The sequence below is a fragment of the Cricetulus griseus genome, chromosome 5, assembly GCF_003668045.3.
Source record: "Cricetulus griseus strain 17A/GY chromosome 5, alternate assembly CriGri-PICRH-1.0, whole genome shotgun sequence".
Lineage (NCBI taxonomy): Eukaryota > Metazoa > Chordata > Mammalia > Rodentia > Cricetidae > Cricetulus > Cricetulus griseus.
Genome location: NC_048598.1, coordinates 14,153,856 through 14,172,818, shown reverse-complemented (window position 1 = coordinate 14,172,818; position 18,963 = coordinate 14,153,856). Strand labels below are relative to the sequence as shown.

The window sequence follows — 18,963 nt, the reverse complement described above, 5'->3', positions numbered from 1 at the left end:
GGCTATCTCACACCAGGCTGCATGCCTTCTAACTAATTTTCCTTAGTGTTCCAGACTCTGTGATTTTTAACCCTTAATCTTCGGAAGTGTGATCCTAATTGGTCTTATCAGTAAACACTTCAGAGTCAGCTATCAGGGTAAAAGCTGAAAGATGAGAGCAGCAGAGCTGCAGCCACCAGAGACTTACTACCTCTCCAAATCCTCAGACTGAACAGGCCAAGATTCTGTCTCCATCCTACCTTATCACTTCCTGTCTCCTATCTGTTTAGACCTCTAGTGACTAGCTCCACCCTCTAATCTCCAGGCAAGCCTTATTTGTCAGAACACAAACAAAATATCACACAACAATCTTTTTCAATCCAGCTGCTATTCTCTCTAAAACATATGAAAGTAACTTGAAATTCTTTCCACAGGCCTTTTCTCTTACTCCGCGTAAGAGTGCTGTCTTCTTCTCCCTCACTAATAGACAGAGTCTCTGACTGTCCTTTCTTGGTCCTTTGGCTAAAAAGACCAGCATTTTGGGGGTTGTGTTCCCTTAGGTGTGTTGACTTTTCTAGGATGTCATCTCTTAGAAAAGTCCAATTCTGGGATACATAAAAAGAAAACATGGGAGCTCACTACTTTCATTCCTCAGGCCCACCTAGTTCTCAACTAGTTCTAGCTAGTCTCAACACACTTTTCCTAGTGTTCTTACTTACTTATTCATTGATCATTTATTCATTTTTGAATATAAGGTCTGGGGTTTTTATTTGTTCTTAATGGGAAATATACCAATTACCATTCCCAAAAATTAGAAGTCACCAGAGTCACCTTTTTAAGCTGTTCATGTCACAGCTTCAGGATGCATGCATGTATTTTCAGGGGATTCTCCTTACCTGTAGGATAAAGTAAGAATTTCTCAATACTGATTAGAAGTCCTTCATCACCATGAATGTGTTTCTCTTCAGCTGTATTTCTAGTAACTACTCCAAGATCCTGTGTAATGTTTATGCTTCATACATGAGTCCCTTCACCTTCCATGTCATTTCTCTCTCCTTTTGCTTGTCTACCTGTCAACCATCCGTCTGTCTTCTGTCTGTGTATGCTTGTTCATTTGCTGGAAACATTTTTCATAACCCCCTATAACGTGTCATTATTAACATATTTGTGTCTGTACATTGTCTTCCCTCACCTCACCACAAGAGCACAAGCTCTTTGAAAACAGGTTTAAATTGATTTATGTCTGTCATTTTATTCTCTAGAATGTTCCAAGTGCCTATAGGATTATACTTGTCTCATTAAAAACCCAAATCAGTGTTTGTTAAGTGAAATGTCACTTTCTTTTGAAACCATCTCTACCCTTTTCCTAAGATTTCTGTCTCATTCTATTTGTACAGGTACACCTAACAAACTTTATTCTCTTCGTATCCCATGGAGAATATCATCCTATCTTGGGAAATTTATTATACCAGCTCCTCCTGGGTTCCTCTCTTTGTTCCACTCCCATTGTCTTCCAATTTCCACAGTTGCCAGGCTACTCTTGACTTACATTTTAAAAAGTATTTCCCAATGGCAGAATAAAATTAGTATAAATCAGTAAAGATACTGTTAAGAGAAAGGGTTAGTCCTCTTGTTTTGAAATTCTTACCTTACAGGGTCTCGTGTGCTAGATACGTAAAAATAGCCACTCCTGTGTTCTCTTTCATTCCATTTCTCTAATACCTGTCCTTCCTCCTTCCTTCCTTCCCCCTCCCTTCATCATGTTTTAACTTTTTAACTTGTAAAATGTATCTATCCAATTTATCATTTTGACAGCTGTTAATACTTCATTGAGAAATAGTGAGCACTTTCACATCTGTACAACTGTCATCATCATCTTGTCTTTTTTTCATCATCTCAAAATAGAAACAAAGTGAAACAATAGCTATTTTTCTACTAACCCAGGCCCCTAATTTATTCTTTCATAAATTTGACTCTTTCAGAAACTTCATATAGAAGAACTACACGGTAGTCATTGTTTCATGTTTGGCTCATTTCACTTAGTACATTACACTAAGTGAAATGTTCTGCTAGGTACTGCAGTCATTTAGTCCCAAATAAATACACAGAGGCTTATATTGATTATAAACAGTTTAGCTGATGGCCTAGGCTTCTTATTGGCTAGCTCTCTCTTAATTATTAACTCATTTCTATTAATCTGTGTATCTCCATGTAGTTTGGGCTTCCTGGAGAATGCCTGGCGTCCTATCTTCCCAGTAACTCCTGATGACTGCCTGGCGACTCTCTCTCTGCCTTCCTCTTCCCAGCATTCTCCTAGTCTGGTAGCCCTGCATATACTTCCTGCCTGGCTACTGGCCAGTCAGTGTTTTATTAAACCAGAAAGAATATATTCACAGCATACAGAAGGACTGTCCCCCATCGTCGTCCCTGTTGTAGGTTGTCTACATTACAAATGTCTACTTCCTATTTTTTAAAAGCTGAGCATTGTCCCATTATATTCATGTAGTAGATTTTGCTTTTGCCTTCGTGTGTTATTGGATATGCAGGTTGCTTTTGCCTTTTGGCCATGGGTAATAATGCAGTTATGAACACAAACTTAGTTTCTGGTCAGGTTCCTGTTTTTACTGTTTTGGGGTATATATCCTGTAGTGAAATTGTGCATCATATATTGTTTTATTTTTTCAAAAGGATCCCTATTCCATTTACCATAGCAGCTATATAGTTGTTTATTTCCACGGTTAACATTCATCCATTTTTTTTAAAAAAAATTAAATCACTTTGTCCTAATTAACTAACAAATGAAAATATCACATAACTATTTTAAGGAAGCCAGTGGACCAGTCCCAATCTGTGTCCATTTTTGTAAATTCATATACTGTTAGGCTAGCCATTCTGAAGCCTTAGAGCTTCACTTGGGGCTTTGGTCTTTCACTGCCAGTTATGTTTCTATTCTCTTATTCACCACACCAAAAAGATCAAATTATGACAGGGTAGGTAGTCTTTATTTGGAGTTACATTCTGTATTCAGGCATACATAAATTATTTGCTGAGTTCTAGGGACTGTATTGAACACTGAAGACATAGTGGTAAAGTTGAAAATAGAGTTATACCTCATTCATTGTTAGATAAATACTCCTTAAATACTTTTACCTTAGAGCTAGAGGTAAATGCCAGCCCCCTCAAGACCTGCTTGACTCTGAAGGAGAAAAGTGTCAGGACGCTTGCCCTGGTGTCCTCAGACCCTTCTTGAGCAGGGTCTGTGCATACAAGACACCTACCAACTGATGACTGACTTCATATGTTACTTCCTTATAGCTATATCTTCTACTTCTTAGAAAAATTAAAATAAAATCCTTGATTTCTAGGGTTTTATTAATATCAGCTTTTTTATGCATTCTAAATTCTCAGAAGGCTGGGGCAATACTTGTTTTCGTACTGTATATCTAGTGCCTATATCAGCTTTTGGTACTGCATAACAAATAGTAAATATACATTTGTTGAATGTCTACAGGATAAATAAAGGAAAATTTATGCCCTCTTTTTAATACTTTTGCAAGAAACATAAAGGTTATTTTGTTTTCTAAGTGAAAGTTTTATTATGTATAATGTACTTTTTAAACTCCCTGTTATTGCCCTGGCATTGGGCATCCAAATCCGTGCCCTACCTCCGTCTCTACTAACTTAGAACCAGCCCCGAAGGCTGCTCAGTTAATGGACTAGCAATGACAAAAGAAGCCCACCTATGTTGGTAAATGGTAAATTGTATGGTGGAACCTGGAATGAGGAGAAAAATTACCTGGTATGGGTTGCCATTTCCAAAATACCTTGATCACCATAGTGAACCTCTAATAGAATTCATATGTTCCCATATACTGTGTCTTCATTATCATCTTCCCTCATATAATGAAGGCTTTTATTACTCTTGTTTTGATAGGGCACTGAAAATATTAAAAGACTGGCAGTTTACTGATATAGATATAAATTCTATAAAGTTGTATAAGTTCTTTAAAGGATAAATGACATATGTAGAGATGAGGCAAATAAATAGACAAAAGGGAATTTTACAATGAGATGAAGAGAAAATCACTCATAGTTACATAGTTACATCTCTCCAAAATCATAAGTTTTTATCTTGCTTATAAGTAAACATTGGTTTTTAGGAGTTAGTAAATACATTTCAGGTGAAGTACTAGACTACCCAAGTGCTTTATTTCTTATACCTTTTAATGATTAGTATGGTAGGCTTCATAATGGAAATTAAAATTCCTAACTCTGTGTGTGTGTGTGTGTGTGTGTGTGTGTGTGTGTATGTGTGTGTGTGTGTATATATATATATATAATGTTTTAGTCAACATTTGAAATGCTGGTTTTCTTTAGGTGGGACCTAAAGGAATATCCTGAAGCACACATATTTACTGCTTTGAGTTTTAAAGTATGTCGTTAGCATTTCACAATAACATACTTGTAATGTTCTTAAAACAGACATTTTTTTCATGGAGTATGAATGACCGCTATCTCCTATGAAAACCCAACAGCCTGAATTACTGGCATCTTAGAATAGACTCTCTTTAAAATACTGTCTATAATTTATGCAATGCTATGTCTTTCTTGATTTTAATAAATATAGGCTCACTTTTGTATAGTAGTTTAAATAATTTAATAACTTTGATTTTAGAAAAAAATCCTGTTATTTGGCAGTAATTTTCCAATTTCGTAGTCTTTGGCAACTTAGAATATGCTAAATATGTTTTATGTAATTTTTCAAATGAAGAGAACTGTCAATATTTTAATCCAAAAGGTGGGGAAAATAAAAATTAACTACTCTTTCTGAATAAATACTATTGCTTGTTATGCATATCAATATTCTACATTTCATTTGTTTAGATTGTATATCTGAATTAAAGTTTTTTTTTTTTCAGAAGTGAATCATTTGGAAAAACAACTTGAAGAAGCTAATTCTGTGAGACGAGAGCTAGATGATGCTTTTAGGCAAATCAAGGCTTTTGAAAAACAAATCAAAACTTTGCAGCAGGAAAGAGAAGAGCTAAATAAGGTATGGATATATGAGTGGATCCTCAAAGCTGTTTCTAAATGTTGCATCTTTTATAATTAGAGTATTGGAAGTATTCCTAATAAATGACAATATATATTTTTCTGTAGAAATTTGAAATGAAATTTGCATAGTAACCTAAAACATTAGTTTTAAATGGTTTAATTTTTTAAAGATTTATTTTCAACTATGTGTGCCTGGGTGAGGTTTTGTGCACATTAAGTATATGTGCCTGTTGCAGCCAGAGGCATTGGACCCCTGGTACTGGAGTGCTGGGACCCGAACCTGGGTCCTCGGCAAGAGCAGTGTAGGTACTCTTAACCACTGAACTATCTCTCAGCCCCCTACATTTTTAATAATTCTTTTGGTGCATTAGCTAGTAATAAGGGAACTCAAATTCTTTTGTTCATTTGGAAAGTTAAAAGCTTTGACTTAGAAAGGAATGTTATTGAAAAATACATAAGAAAAACAAATCGTAGAGTCTAATGTTTATAAAAAATTTAAATACAGATTTTTACATCGTAAATGATATTTTATTGCAGTCTAAATTTGTATTTTCTAATTTCTAATGTGGTCATGTATCTTTGATACATAAGTTCATTATGTATTTTCATTGTAATGTGCTGGTATGAACACTAATAGGTTATAATTTAAGGTCTCCTCCATGATTTATTTATTCATTCTTTAAATGTCATTTTCTTTTCCAAAGCAACATGGGGAAAAAAAAAACACTAGTCATTTTTGTAAGAACTTTGTATAACATTTAAATGGTTCTAGGCATTACAACAAAATTTATTTGTAACTAAGATTATATAACAGCCCAATAGAAAAAAGTAGGAAAAGACATGAACTACAAGTTGGTAGTGTCATTAACAACAACAACAACAACAAACTTGGGACTAATGGCAGCCAATCCTGTTGAGAGACAGTAGTTTCTGGCACAGAATAAATTGTATTTAATGTTTTAATCTACAAAATACTGATTAATGTAGAATGAAGTTCTTCTGGGGGTAAATTATAAGTCTTACTGCCATTAAGAAAATGGAATTAAAATAAAATAAAACAACCTTATACTGATGAGGAAGCTATTACAGATGAGACTGAATTAGATGAGCACACTTTTTATCTACTTACTGCAGTTGGAGTTTTAGTTTTTTGTAGATCCATCTAAAAGCAGGGCCAGTATAATAGCACTTGGCTATGACAGAGGTTCTCTTTCCTTTAATAATGTAGTAATGTTAGTGGTTGATGAGTTTGTATGTCTTGTTAGTGCTATACAGTCAAATTTAGTTAACATAATAAACATAAAAATCTGATATCTTGATTTTTAGGAACAAGTTGTTTGGCAGTTTTTAGTATTTTTAGTGTTAAATGTTAGTATATTTTGAAAAGACGTTGGTGTTGAAAAGAAACATTATGCCAGTAAGGTATAATATTAAAATAATAAGCGATTTGGTTAATGTTCTACTAGCAGAAGGAAAAAGATTTCATTTTCTTTGCATTCCTAACCAATGCTTATTTGCTTTTGTCTTTTTTTGTAATAACCATTCTGACAGTTGTAATATGATATCTAATTCTGGGTTTGGTTTTTCATTTCTGTGGCAATTAGTTTATCTTGAATATCTCTTTATAGCTGACTTTTGAATGTCTTCCTTGGAGCACTGTCCACTTAGGTCCTCTGCTTATTTTTAATTAGTTTAGCAAATACTTTGCTTTTATAATAATGCCAAAATGTTTTCCAGTATTCCAGTTTTTATATTCTTTCATATAGTACAGAACTTTCAGTGTTTAATGATGTTTCATATGCTGCATTTATTTATTTTAGTCAGTCTTGTCTTTATTGAGATTTTGGTCTAACTCCAAGTTTCTTTATAGTCTAATTTGAATTTGTCTAATTTTTTAAATGGTCTTGTATCTTTAACTACATGTCCATTCTTCATTTTATGTTATTTCTTTTACAAAATGCCTTAAGAATTTACATGTTTTTCTGTTTGGTTGTCTTTTGTTGTTTATAAGAATTCTTGAATTTTCTAATGTTTTTCACTAAATGTTTAGGTTAAAGATACCTGTCAGTGGCTTTTCTATTTACTGTCTGCCTAACCAGAGCTTGACAGTGTAATGTACATTTGTCAGTACACTTAATAGTGCATTTGCTGGCTCATACACTATTAAGAAATCAGAGATTTAAAAATAATCTCCTAAATTTTATCCTTAATTCTTAAAACTTAATCTTTGATATTTATGTCTCTAAACACTAGAAACTCATTTTTGCTTACCATGTTGTCACTGGGATCTTACTCAGTGCTTCCTTTGGTCCATGATCCTTATAATCTCTGTATCCTTATGAGACAGTCACACAGCATAGGGTAGAAGACAGGTGGAATTTATTATAGCACAGAGCATGTTCTCCAGGGATGAGAGTTGACAGTCGTAAAAGAGGCCATTGTGTCAGCCTACTCTTAGGTAGACTTTATACTGTTTCTGAAGTCTTTAGAACAGCTGTTTCTGGAGGTTGTTTTCATTGTCCAGGTGACTGATAGGTCCATTTGGATTGGCTCTTGTGGAACAGGATGGTAATATATCTTTATTTTTTCTGAGAAGGCCTTCAGCCAGGCAATACTCTTGTAAATTCTGAATGTGCATCTACCCAACCAGGGCCAGAAATACGATTCAGACCTTATTTTTTGACAAGTGATCAAAAGTCCTGCTACTGGTTATAAGAGATGGGTCCATTCCTATTAAACTCCAAACCTGCAAATACCTAACTAGCTGCCTGATACTGTGTCATAAAATTTAATTTTTCTTTTTCCAGTATAGCTAACCAGCTGCTTGTGGACAGAATAGTTGTTCTTTCCTCAGTTATGCAATGGCACCTCCATCATATAGCAAATTCCCTCTTAAATTAGTCTATATCCCTTGAAAACTGTGATGGAATTTAAATCAAAATTATACTTCACCACTGATCAATTATGGAAGAATGAACTATATTACATTATATCAAAGTTCATGTATATTTATTATTATTTTGGAAATGCACATAAATAAGAGCATAGCAGATTATTATCATCAAGGGAGGAATCTGTGTTACAGAAGAGGAGCCTTCAAAATGTTTGTCCAGGTGTTAATGAAGATAGAAGAAAAAGGCAATACTGCTCTCCACTCCTTTTTTTTCTGAGTCTCCTTGGAAGTCTGAAGAGAAATGTCTTGACCTCTTCTCTGTGCCTTTGGAATAAATATTAACTATTCTAAGTCTCAGTTAAGCCCCAGATAACCAGCCTCACAAAGAAGTTCCCATAGGCCAGGGCACATGCAGCCTCACCTTGAAATGCCTCCAGAGGGTAAATGCATTTCCTCACTATTGAATTCGTTATGAATTACTTTCTATGGCTCACATATAGGAAAGGCCCCAAGTTTCAGAGGCATTTGTTTAGGTGGGCTGATTATGTAAAACACGAAAGCTGTTTCTGTCCAGTGCTGCAGTCTTCTAATAGCTTTCCATATATTTAAAGTTATTTAAATTTTATAATGTGGTTCAGTTGGTAGATTGCTTGCCTGGCATGCACAGAGCGTTGTGCTCAGTCCCCAGTACTGAACATGCCTAAACAGACTCCTGCACAAGGGAAATGTTGCCTAAAAGTTCAGAAATTCAAGGCTGTCCTTGGATACCTGGTGTTTATGGTCAGCCTAGGATCCATAAATCCCCATCTCAATAACAAGAATAAACCAAAAAAAAAAAAGTGCTCTTTCATGAAATTGTTTGCCTTTCTTTAAATTATTATTCTATTATTTCCTATTTTAAATATCTTTATTTTTTGTTTTCTTCCGGCTTTTGTTAGCAGTTCTTGTCTAACACTGCTGAACTCTTATTAACAGGATATGTTTTAGATTTCTTTTCATTTTTTTCTGTAAATAATAACTACTTTGTTTCTAACTTGGGGCTTTTATGGTTTCCATCTTCTGTAAGCTTACTGTATTAGCTGGGACCTCAGAATAATGTGGAATAGAGGTAGTAACATTAGGCACCAACCTGTTGATGATTTTAAAGAAAATGCCCTGAACTTTTACTACTAATGCTTTACTATAATGTTTACTACTATTTATGCTTTTGTAAAGTATTTCCCAGTAGGTTAAGGGAATTACTTTTTATTTCTATTTTGGTACTCAATTTTTATTACTAAGTATTGAGTTTACACAGAGTTCATTCCTATACACCATTTATATGATTCTGCTTAATTCTTTGTATGGTGAATTATATTAACAGAGTTTTTCTAATATGAAACACATTTTAAGTCCAAATTACCCATGTATCATTTTTAATAATAATATGATAGCATAGGTCATGTTTATGTGGATTATGTTTATAGTGATGTTTTAAATGCCATCAGGTATTTTTATACATATATGTACACATACAACACACACATACACACACACACACACACACACACACACACACACACACACACACACACATGTTGTTTCATCTTTACAATGACCCATGAATTATGTGTTATTTTAATTTTCCTCTTTGACTAATACTGAGGCTGAATACTGAGGTGTTAACTTGCTCAGGGTTATTGGTGATAAGTGGTAGAGCTAGCATTTTAGCATTTCTATATACGTTGAGTCTAATTCAAAAGCTCCTGTCTAGGGATTTTATACATCACTGGAAATGATTTGCTCATAATAAGGTTTTTAAATCTTTCTATGAATTAAGTTGGCCTACACTTTTACTTTTCTTGACTTTTTTATATAAGATCATGCTAGTCTCAAAAATGGGTGAAACTATGTTCTTCCTGTTATTGGGTAGGTTCTCTCTTATATGGACTCTGTAAAATCTGCCCTCTTTCTCCTTTCTGTTTCAGACTGTGTTTCCTATAGTTGGATTTTTTTTTTTACTTGGTGGCTCATTTGGGGGCCTGCCACCCAGCTCCCAAATAAATACACGGAGGCTTATTATTTTCTTATGAATGCCTGGCCTTCACTTGGCTTGTTTCTTGACAGCTTTTCTTAAATTATCCTTGTTTATCTCTGGACTTTTACCTTTATCCTATATACCTTTCTTTACTTCATGGCTGGCTGTATAGCTGGTTGGCTGGCCCCTGACAGCCTCCTCTCCTTCTCCTTTTCTTACTCCTTGATTTTCTCTTCCAAGATTTCTCCTCCTATTTTTCTGTCTGCTAGCTCCACCTATCCTTTCTCCTACCTTGCTATTGGCCATTAAACTCTTTATTAGACCAATCAGGTGTTTTAGACAAAGTAACACAGCTTCAAGAGTTAAACAAGTGCAACATAAAAGAAAGCAACACATCTTTGCATCATTAAACAAATGTTCCACCATATAAACAAATGTAATACATCTTAAAATAATATTCTACAACAGTTTCCATATAGCTTTACTTTAGTACCAGGTTTTAGTATATGTGAAACATTATGCTGTTTTTTATTTCAAAAATTTTAGTTTTATATATTTTTTGTATGGATCATTTTTCTTCTTGATAAATTATCTTCTTATAAATGCATCTTGAAGTTTTCCCTATAGGAAATTATTTAATTTTCTTGCTAATTTATTATTTCATTGCAGTGCCATGAAGCATGTCATTTGTGTATGTTTGAAATCTCCTGAGGTTGCTTCATGACTTAGACTTTAGTGTTATTTTAAAAATATTCAGTGTACATTATACACATATTATCCACTTCCCCACTAGCTGCACCCTGTCCTGCTGGGCTAGTCAAGCGACTCTGCCCGTGTTCCTGGCTTGGGCACCGGATGAGGTGGCACACATAAGGATTCATGGGACTAGGTTCAAATATTAAGTATAATTTATTTCAGAGAGAAGTCACTTAAACAAGAAGTAGATAGCCGCTGTAGTTTCCTGACCTAAGGATCTGCACAGGATGCTCCCTGTGACCTGACCGGAAGCTCGAGAGAGTCACCTGCCTGGACGCCAGACCAAAATCATTCCCCATCATGTCCTCACCTGTGACCACGCCCAAATGGGTGTGGCCAGTGCTACAGATGTGGGTGGTGTGGATATCTTTTATATAGAAAAAGTATATATTCCCGAGACAGTGTGCAAACTTCTATACATAGAAAGCTTACTAGAATGTTTCAAACCCTTGTAAGACAGTCTTTTTCTTTAGTCCAGGATAGCCTTCTACTCAGTTCATAAAGCAGACTGACCTCAGATTCATTATAACCCTCCCAGATGCTATATTTAATAGGCATGGGCTCTATTTCAGGTTGTCTTTATAGTCACTGTTCTACCTTGTTGATAATTAATGATTAGGAAATCAAAATTCTCATTGTGATGATTGGTTATTTATTTTCTAATGTTATCTATTTCAGGCAATTTCTTTTCAATGCACTTTAAGACTAACCTACAGAATTCACTAAATGTTAGAATGGGTTGGCTTCCTGCTCTTTTGAGTTCTGTGGTTGTTTAGTAATGTATTCCTAACAATGCTTTTCTGCTACGGTCTAGATTTTGCTTTTCTGGTATAACAAACTAACTTTATCTGGTGAGTTTGGTCCTTTGTATCTATTCTGATTACTAATGTATATGGGTATGTTTCTGTTTCATTTTCCCTTGTATTTGTCATACTGTGCTTCTTTTGTGTCATTATTTTAACAAAATATGATTGTGCTAAAATGCTTGTAGCATAGCATCTTAACCTCTTTGAGGCATAGTTCATCAGTGGTAAGTATGTGTGCATTGCTAAGAAACCAGTCTCCAGAATTCTTTTTGTTTTGCTAAATCATGTCTTACTCTTTGTTTTCTTGTTCATGTTTTACTTTCTACTAGTTCTGGTCTTTGGGTGTTTGCATTTGAATTTTACTGTGCGTGTTAACAAAATCTAAATTGAACTAGTCATCAAAATTCTTAAGGTCCTTTGATTCTCTTAATACTTCCAATTTATGTGTGGTTTCCACAGATACTTAGTATGTATATTTACTAGTAACTATGAATCAGATATTTAAAATAATAAAATCTCATACACATTTCTTCACATCCATGTGTACCAGGCTCTTAGTCCTGTTTCCCTTGTGTGCCATTGTCTTTCTAAAACAGTTTTCTTTTCCTTAAGTAAAGGTATAGAGTTTACTTTAGTGTAGATCTGCTAGTGATAAGTGCTGTTAGTATTTGCTGTACTTCAGAAATAATTTTTGAGTATACAGCAACCTTTTCTTGTCTCTTTGAGTATTTTTCCACTCATCCTAATATTTGACTCTTCTGAGTATGATGATCTTTTTTTTTTTCCTGAGAGTAGAATATAAATTATTTGCTTCCATTCCAAATTTCTTTTTTAAATGTATTCCTTTCATGTGTGTGCATGTGCGTGTGCATGTATTCATATGTGTCTATATGCACATGTGTGCACCCTCTGTAGCATGGGTGTAGACGGCAGATTAGCAGTTTGCAGAAGTCAGTTCTGTCCACCTTGCAGGACCTGGGGATCAAAAGCAGTGCTTTTACCCACTGAGCCATCTCATTGGCCTCCCAAATTCTTTATTCCTTTATCTGTTTTTTTTTTTTATTTTGTTTTACATGTATGAGTGTTTTGCTGGCACTGTTTGTATGCCCAAGGAAGCTAGAATAGGGCATAATTTCTCCTGGAACTAGAGTTACAGATCGTTGTGAGCTGCCCTACATAGGTGCCAGAAGTCCAACCCCAGTTCTATGGATGACTACACAATGCTCTTCACTGTTGAGCCATCTCGCCAGCCCCCAAAATGCTTTGGAGCTTTTTATTTTTGTAGTGTTACCCATTTTCATTTTTATACATTTTCTGGGTTTAGTTTGAATTTCTTTCTCTTGCTTCATAAATATTGTTTCCTATATCATATATATGTCTGTCTGTCTGTCTCTGTGTGTGTGTGTGTGTGTGTGTGTGTGCTTTTAAGTTTGATGCATATCTCTTTAATGTCTAAATGTCCTGCAGATACTTTAATAAACCTCTGTGATAGTTTTTATTAGTCTTTTCTCATTTCCCAGTTTTTACGATAAATCCTTTTATTTCTTCTAATATCTCATACATATCACTCTTATGCCAGGATCTAATAATGCCCAAATACTTCTGGTATTTATTTTTGTTTCCTATTGTTGCCATTAATTCCTTATAGCGATTCTGTATAGTAGGAAATTACCAATACGGAGTCAGGTAGAAATATAAGGGTATTTAATAGGGAAAAGCCTTACAGAGCGACCTAGCCAGCCGGCGTGGTAGCAGTCTGTACAGCAAGAAGCAAAGGTGAAACCGAAAGCGCAAATGCAGTCACACTACGTCACTCTGACCATGCCCTCACAAGCGTGGTCAGGCACACCTGTAGCCAGCCCCTAAGTAGGCGTGGCTACAGCTTCCCCTACAGTTCTGTTCTTTGGTTCTTTGGGAATCTATAGATAATGGGCTCATGTTTATTCACTGTTAATGTGTGAATAAGCCAAATTGCCTTGAAGTTCCTTCCTCCAGTTGCATGGACCTGAGTCTACAAAGCACCTCTAAAGCAGTAATCTCAGATTTAGGGATATTTCTCCTTGTTAATTAGTCTAGGGCTTATTCTTCTCAGGAAGAGAAAGTCATCTGTTTGTTGTTGTTATTTGCAGTTATTCAATTTAATTAAAAAATTGCCCAAATATTTATTAAATTTTACAAAGTATCTTGAATATCATAGTTAATATTTTTATATTCTGCTCATTCAGCTGCCTTTTTGCATTTTCATGCCAGCATAAAAATTTGAGAGTTGGTGCCAGAGAAGGCTTATTGATCAAGAGCACTGGCTGCTCTTGCAGATTTCAGTTCCCAGCACCCATGTGGGAGCCAACAATTGTCTATAACTTCAGTTTTATAGGTTCTTTGTATACATGGTGCACATATATAATACAGGTTAGACACAAATACACATAAGTAAAAATAAAATTTAAAAACGAGTTTGAAGCCGGGTGTTGGTGGTGCATGCCTTTAACCCAGCACTCGGGAGGCAGAGGCAGGCGGATCTCTGTGAGTTAGAGGCCGGACTGGTCTCCAGAGCGACTGCCAGGATAGGCTTCATAGCTACACAGAGAAAGCCTATCTCGGAAAAAAAAAAAAAAAAAAAAAAGCAAAAAACAAAAAACGAGTTTGAGAAGGTAAACAAGTCATCATTACCTTTGTGTCTTTAGGAGTAATCCATCTACTTTAGTATTGTATTGAGGTGAATAATTTTGGCTCTTCATGACGTAATAATAGCTACTTTCATGGCCAAATGTGGTGTCCAGGTTGCAGATTTGGTAACATATATTCTTTTTACAAAACTGTAGGAACTAGTCCAGGCTAGTGAGCGATTAAAAAACCAATCCAAAGAGCTGAAAGACGCACACTGTCAGAGGAAACTGGCCATGCAGGAGTTCATGGAGATCAATGAGCGACTAACAGAATTGCACACCCAAAAACAGAAACTTGCTCGCCATGTCCGAGATAAGGAAGAAGAGGTGGACCTGGTGATGCAAAAAGCTGAGAGCTTAAGGCAAGAGCTGCGCAGAGCAGAGAGAGCCAAGAAAGAGGTCAGTAGCCAGGCAAATTTGTAGTATCTGTGGAGTAGTGCTTTAAACTGCACTTAGAGACTAGTGAAGTAATGTGCATCCCATTCTTTAATTTTTGATAAAAGTTCTTTTGTAGCTTGGTTCTATAAACTAGTGTGAATCTCACCATTTGAGCTATATATTTTCTTGGGGAAAGGTGCTTTGAAAACTAACCATGAATTCTGTCCTTTTTATTTTGAAGCTGGAAGTTCACACTGAGGCTCTAATTGCTGAAGCATCAAAGGACAGGAAGCTGCGAGAGCAGAGTGAACACTATTCCAAACAACTGGAAAATGAACTGGAGGGACTGAAGGTACTGCTTGACCTTATGACCCTGGGTGAATTCTCTTCTCGGCAGGCTTTATAGGAAGGCTGGGTGATGAATGAAAACTACCTCTGCTTCCAGTCTAGTCCTACATCTCATTCTTACTGGTTGGGAGCTGACACAGATTTGCTCATCACATTCGGGTTTGTGTGGTAGAGAGTAGAAATCCACCAAGGACTGCCTACCTGAACAGGGTGTCCTGGTAATCTGAATCATGTTGTTATAAGATACCAGGGTGCCCTGAATTTGACACTTTTTCTTGCTGTGACAAAATGCTTGATTAAGGCAACTTAGGGAAAGAAATATTTGTTTTAGCTGATGAGTTGAGGGTGCTGTTCATGATGGCAAGGATGGCATAACAGCAGATCTTGCGGTCAAATCACACTTGCAGTCAGGAAGTAGAAAGAGATACATGCTGGCACTCATCTCACCCTTCCCAGTTTGTTGAGTCTATGACTCCAAGGTGTGTCCTCCCACCTAGGTTAACCCAATCTAGGAACTCCCTTATAGACATGCCTGAGGTTTGATTCTGTGATAATTCTCAAGCCTATGAAGTTGACAGTCAGAATTAATCATCATGCCTCTACCTGTTTTGTAAATGACCCGAGAGAGGCCAGCTCTGGCCAGATGACCCAGTTTTAAGTTCTAGCCTGACTAGTTACTAGCTGAGTAACGCTGAATGGAATATTTGCCTGCCTCCTCTTTTAATTTTCTCATCCATGGCTTCTGCTCCAGGGATACATAAGTACATGTGCAAGCTCACAACTCATTGTACTCAGTAATTCATAGCAGTGATGGCATTGCAAATGCTGAAGAGTGTGTCAGAATCAACTGAGTGGTATCTTAGGATGCGCCTTTTGTGCTGTTTTTGAATCCTTATAGTAAGTGCCTCAAGGTTTAATGACTAACTCACAGATCTGTTTTCTCGCCAGAACTGTAACCTTGCTTATTCAAAACATAGACAAATGTATTATTAACCTGTCCTCTGTGTGTGGTCATTTCTTTAATGCTTGTTTAATACATGTGCTTTTCATTGAATCAGTTGTGTGGTAGAATTGGCATTAGCTTTGATGACTGAATGTCAGTGGAAACTCTGATGTTTCTTTTACTTAATACAGAAGAACTAGAGAGTGCAACCTAAAAGTCTGAGACATTTGTTTTCTTAGCTTTTTCACTACTGTGACCAAAATACCTGAGAAAACAATGTAAGAAAGGAATTCCTTATTTTGCCTTCCTTGTTTGAGAGCTCCTATTGTATGGCTTGGTTTATTGGTTCTGGGCCTGTTAGGAGGCAGAACATCGTGGTGGAACTTATGAAGGAAAAGAATGTTCACTTGTTGGCACGCAGGAACTCAAAGGGGCAGTGCAGGAAGTGGACAGGATAACAGCCCTCAAGCACATGTGTCCTTCCCAGTGCTCTCCTCCCTCCAGGTAGGCTCCACTTCTTCCTTTCACTGTCTTCCCAGGAAATCCATCAAAGGGTTAATCTGTGAGAGAGCAGAGCCTTTGTGATCTGTTGGTGTCACTGATGGTCTCGAAGACACACCTAGAAGTAGCTAGAGGCACCTCACATCCAGCCAAGTCAGGATCAACACTAACCCCAAAACATCGTTCTCGTCTTTCTAGGAGTGCCCAGTTTTCCCCACAATGGCAATTTACCTAATTAAATATTTTTGAGATTGATTTGCTTTTATGTTACACATATACGTGTCTTGTGTCTGTGTACCACATGTGTGCAGTGCCTGCAGAAGTTAGAAGAGGGTCAGATCCCCTGGAACTGGAGTTGCAGGTGGTTGTTAGCTGCTGTGTGGGTGCTGGGAATCAATCCCAGGACTTGCAGAAGAATAGTCAGTGCTCTTTACCACTGAGCCATCTCTCTTGCCCTCTTGTAAAAAATTTTTTAGGTTGGCAAACAAATGAGTGTGTTTTATTATAACATCTTCATGCATAAAACATAATTTTCATTTGAGGAAGTTGAAACCCCTAAGAATTAAAGAGTTTTGTAGTCACATTGACATGTATAATCTAAATTAGGTTTTCTAATTCTTAGTGCTATGTTTCATATAGTAGTATGCTTTTCATTTTTTCTAAAAAAATTGCTACATTGAAGACTTATAATTACATGTCAGATTTGATATAATAACATAACTATGTAGTAAATAATACATTTAAAGATTTTTACTAGAGCTTGACACTATAAAAGGCCCAAAAGGGGGAGTGGGGCTGAGGAGATAGTTCAGTCAGTAAAATGCTTGCTATAAAGTATGAGGACATGAATTCAATCCCAAGTACCCACATAAAAAGCCAGGAATGGTGTAGTGCATCTATCACCCCAGTGCTGGAGAGGTAGCAGGTGGATCCCTGGGTTTTGCTATGGCCAGTCAGCCTACCTAATCATCAAAACCAGGACCCAGTAAAAGACCCTAAATAAGAAAGAGACTGAATAGCTCCTGAGAAAAAAACTTCCCCAAAACAGGCTCAGTAAGTGTTTGCTGTGATTATGAACATACTATATATAATTTCCTTAGGTTAATTTACTTATCTTTGGCATATAAATTTAACTTTTTTGGCCAATATTGTCTTTATTCTGAAATTCTCATCATTTGGTGTATAGTATACAAGGATAGTGATTTCAGGTGATACCGGTAATGGCAATGGTTGTTGGGTTTTGTATCTTAATTTGATAAAAGTAAAAAGAAAAAAGCAATTCAGTTCTAAAAGGTATTTCAAAATGGCACTGACCCATGAAATCTTGGTTTGGGGACCTCTGTCTCAAAGTGTAAGTAGGAGTTAGGCCAGCAAAGACTGGGGGAGCTGGAAGTGGGTTACTGTTGTGATACTCCACTAGCTTCATTCAAATGCTTTGTCTGCTACCCACAATACCTATTCATTCCTTAGGATGTTTTCCTAAAATAGGACTTTCTTTATAAAAGGTATATAAATATAATTTTAAGCCACATTTTTACTCCAGGAAGAATAATTTTTAGTGGTGTTTGGAGGAACTGGACTGTAGTCTCAGCTTCTTGGGAGGCAAAAGCAGAAGGGCTACAAGGTTTAAGCCTGATCAACTTAATGAAACCCTGCCACAAAAGGAAAACTGCACAAAGAGGGCAGGAGGTAAAAGTTCAGGTGTAGGATACTTGCCCGGTGGTTTGATTTCCAGTACCACTGAAAATGGACAAGAATGACTTTCACAGATGTAAAGAGAGAAAAACTTGTGCAGTAGGAGTCCCACTTCTAGCAGTGCAGAACATCAATAGAATTGTGACCAACTTGTCTTAACAGGTATGTTAGCTTTTACCCAACAACAGTAGAATGCAAACCCTTTTTAAGTTGTTGTGGTAAACTCAAGAATTGACCACGGGTTAAGCCACAGAACAAATCTCAGTAAATGTAAAAATATTGAATTTCTGCAAAGAATCTTCTTTAGTCACAAAAGAATGTAGCTGAAAACCAACAGAAGAAAAACTGGGATGCTCAAAAACACACAGATGTTAAACAGCCAGTGAGCCAAAGAAGAAACCCAAGGAAATTAAGATGAGAGTGGGAGCATGTCATTTCAGAGCTCATAGATACTGTGAAGGCAGCATTCTATGGTCTCAAATCAGTAACCTAGGCATGAATTCCTTCTCATAGCACAAGCCTCAAATCCAAACAGGGCAGTTGGTTATCTCCATAACAGTTGTGCGGCTGTGGTACTAGTGGGTGTACAATACCTGTAGGTTGATATTGTGGTTCATAAAGTTCATAGCTGAGTAAGACTATAATGTAAAAAAAGAAAAATAATCATCATAATACATCATATCAATGGAACTTAGAGGGAATATGATTTTTTCAGTTGAAACACAAAAGTCATTTCATAGAATTCAGCCTTTCATAATTAAAACAATATCAGGGCATTAGAGATGAGAGAACATATTCAGCATGATGAAAGTGATTTTTGAAAAACCACTGAAACAGTAGTAAATGGTGAAATTTCAGATGTTTCCCTCTTAAGATCAGGAGTAAGGCTGGGATGCTCATTGTCCATTGGGTTAAACGTCTTTGGA

The 18,963-nt window shown here is 36.3% G+C and overlaps 1 protein-coding gene across 4 annotated transcripts in view; it reads left to right on the top strand.

Moving 5' to 3' along the window:
- Positions 1-18,963, top strand: part of Cdc42bpa (CDC42 binding protein kinase alpha) — a 184,316-nt gene that overhangs the window by 97,363 nt on the left and 67,990 nt on the right. For 3 of the 4 annotated variants that reach the window (XM_027418849.2, XM_035445641.1, XM_035445642.1), the window contains exons 12-14: positions 4,899-5,032; positions 14,329-14,571; positions 14,792-14,902. In XM_027418849.2, the coding sequence (XP_027274650.1) occupies positions 4,899-5,032; positions 14,329-14,571; positions 14,792-14,902 (488 nt within the window). The remainder of the gene's footprint in view (positions 1-4,898; positions 5,033-14,328; positions 14,572-14,791; positions 14,903-18,963) is intronic. The other variant, XM_027418850.2, reaches the window with a different exon arrangement.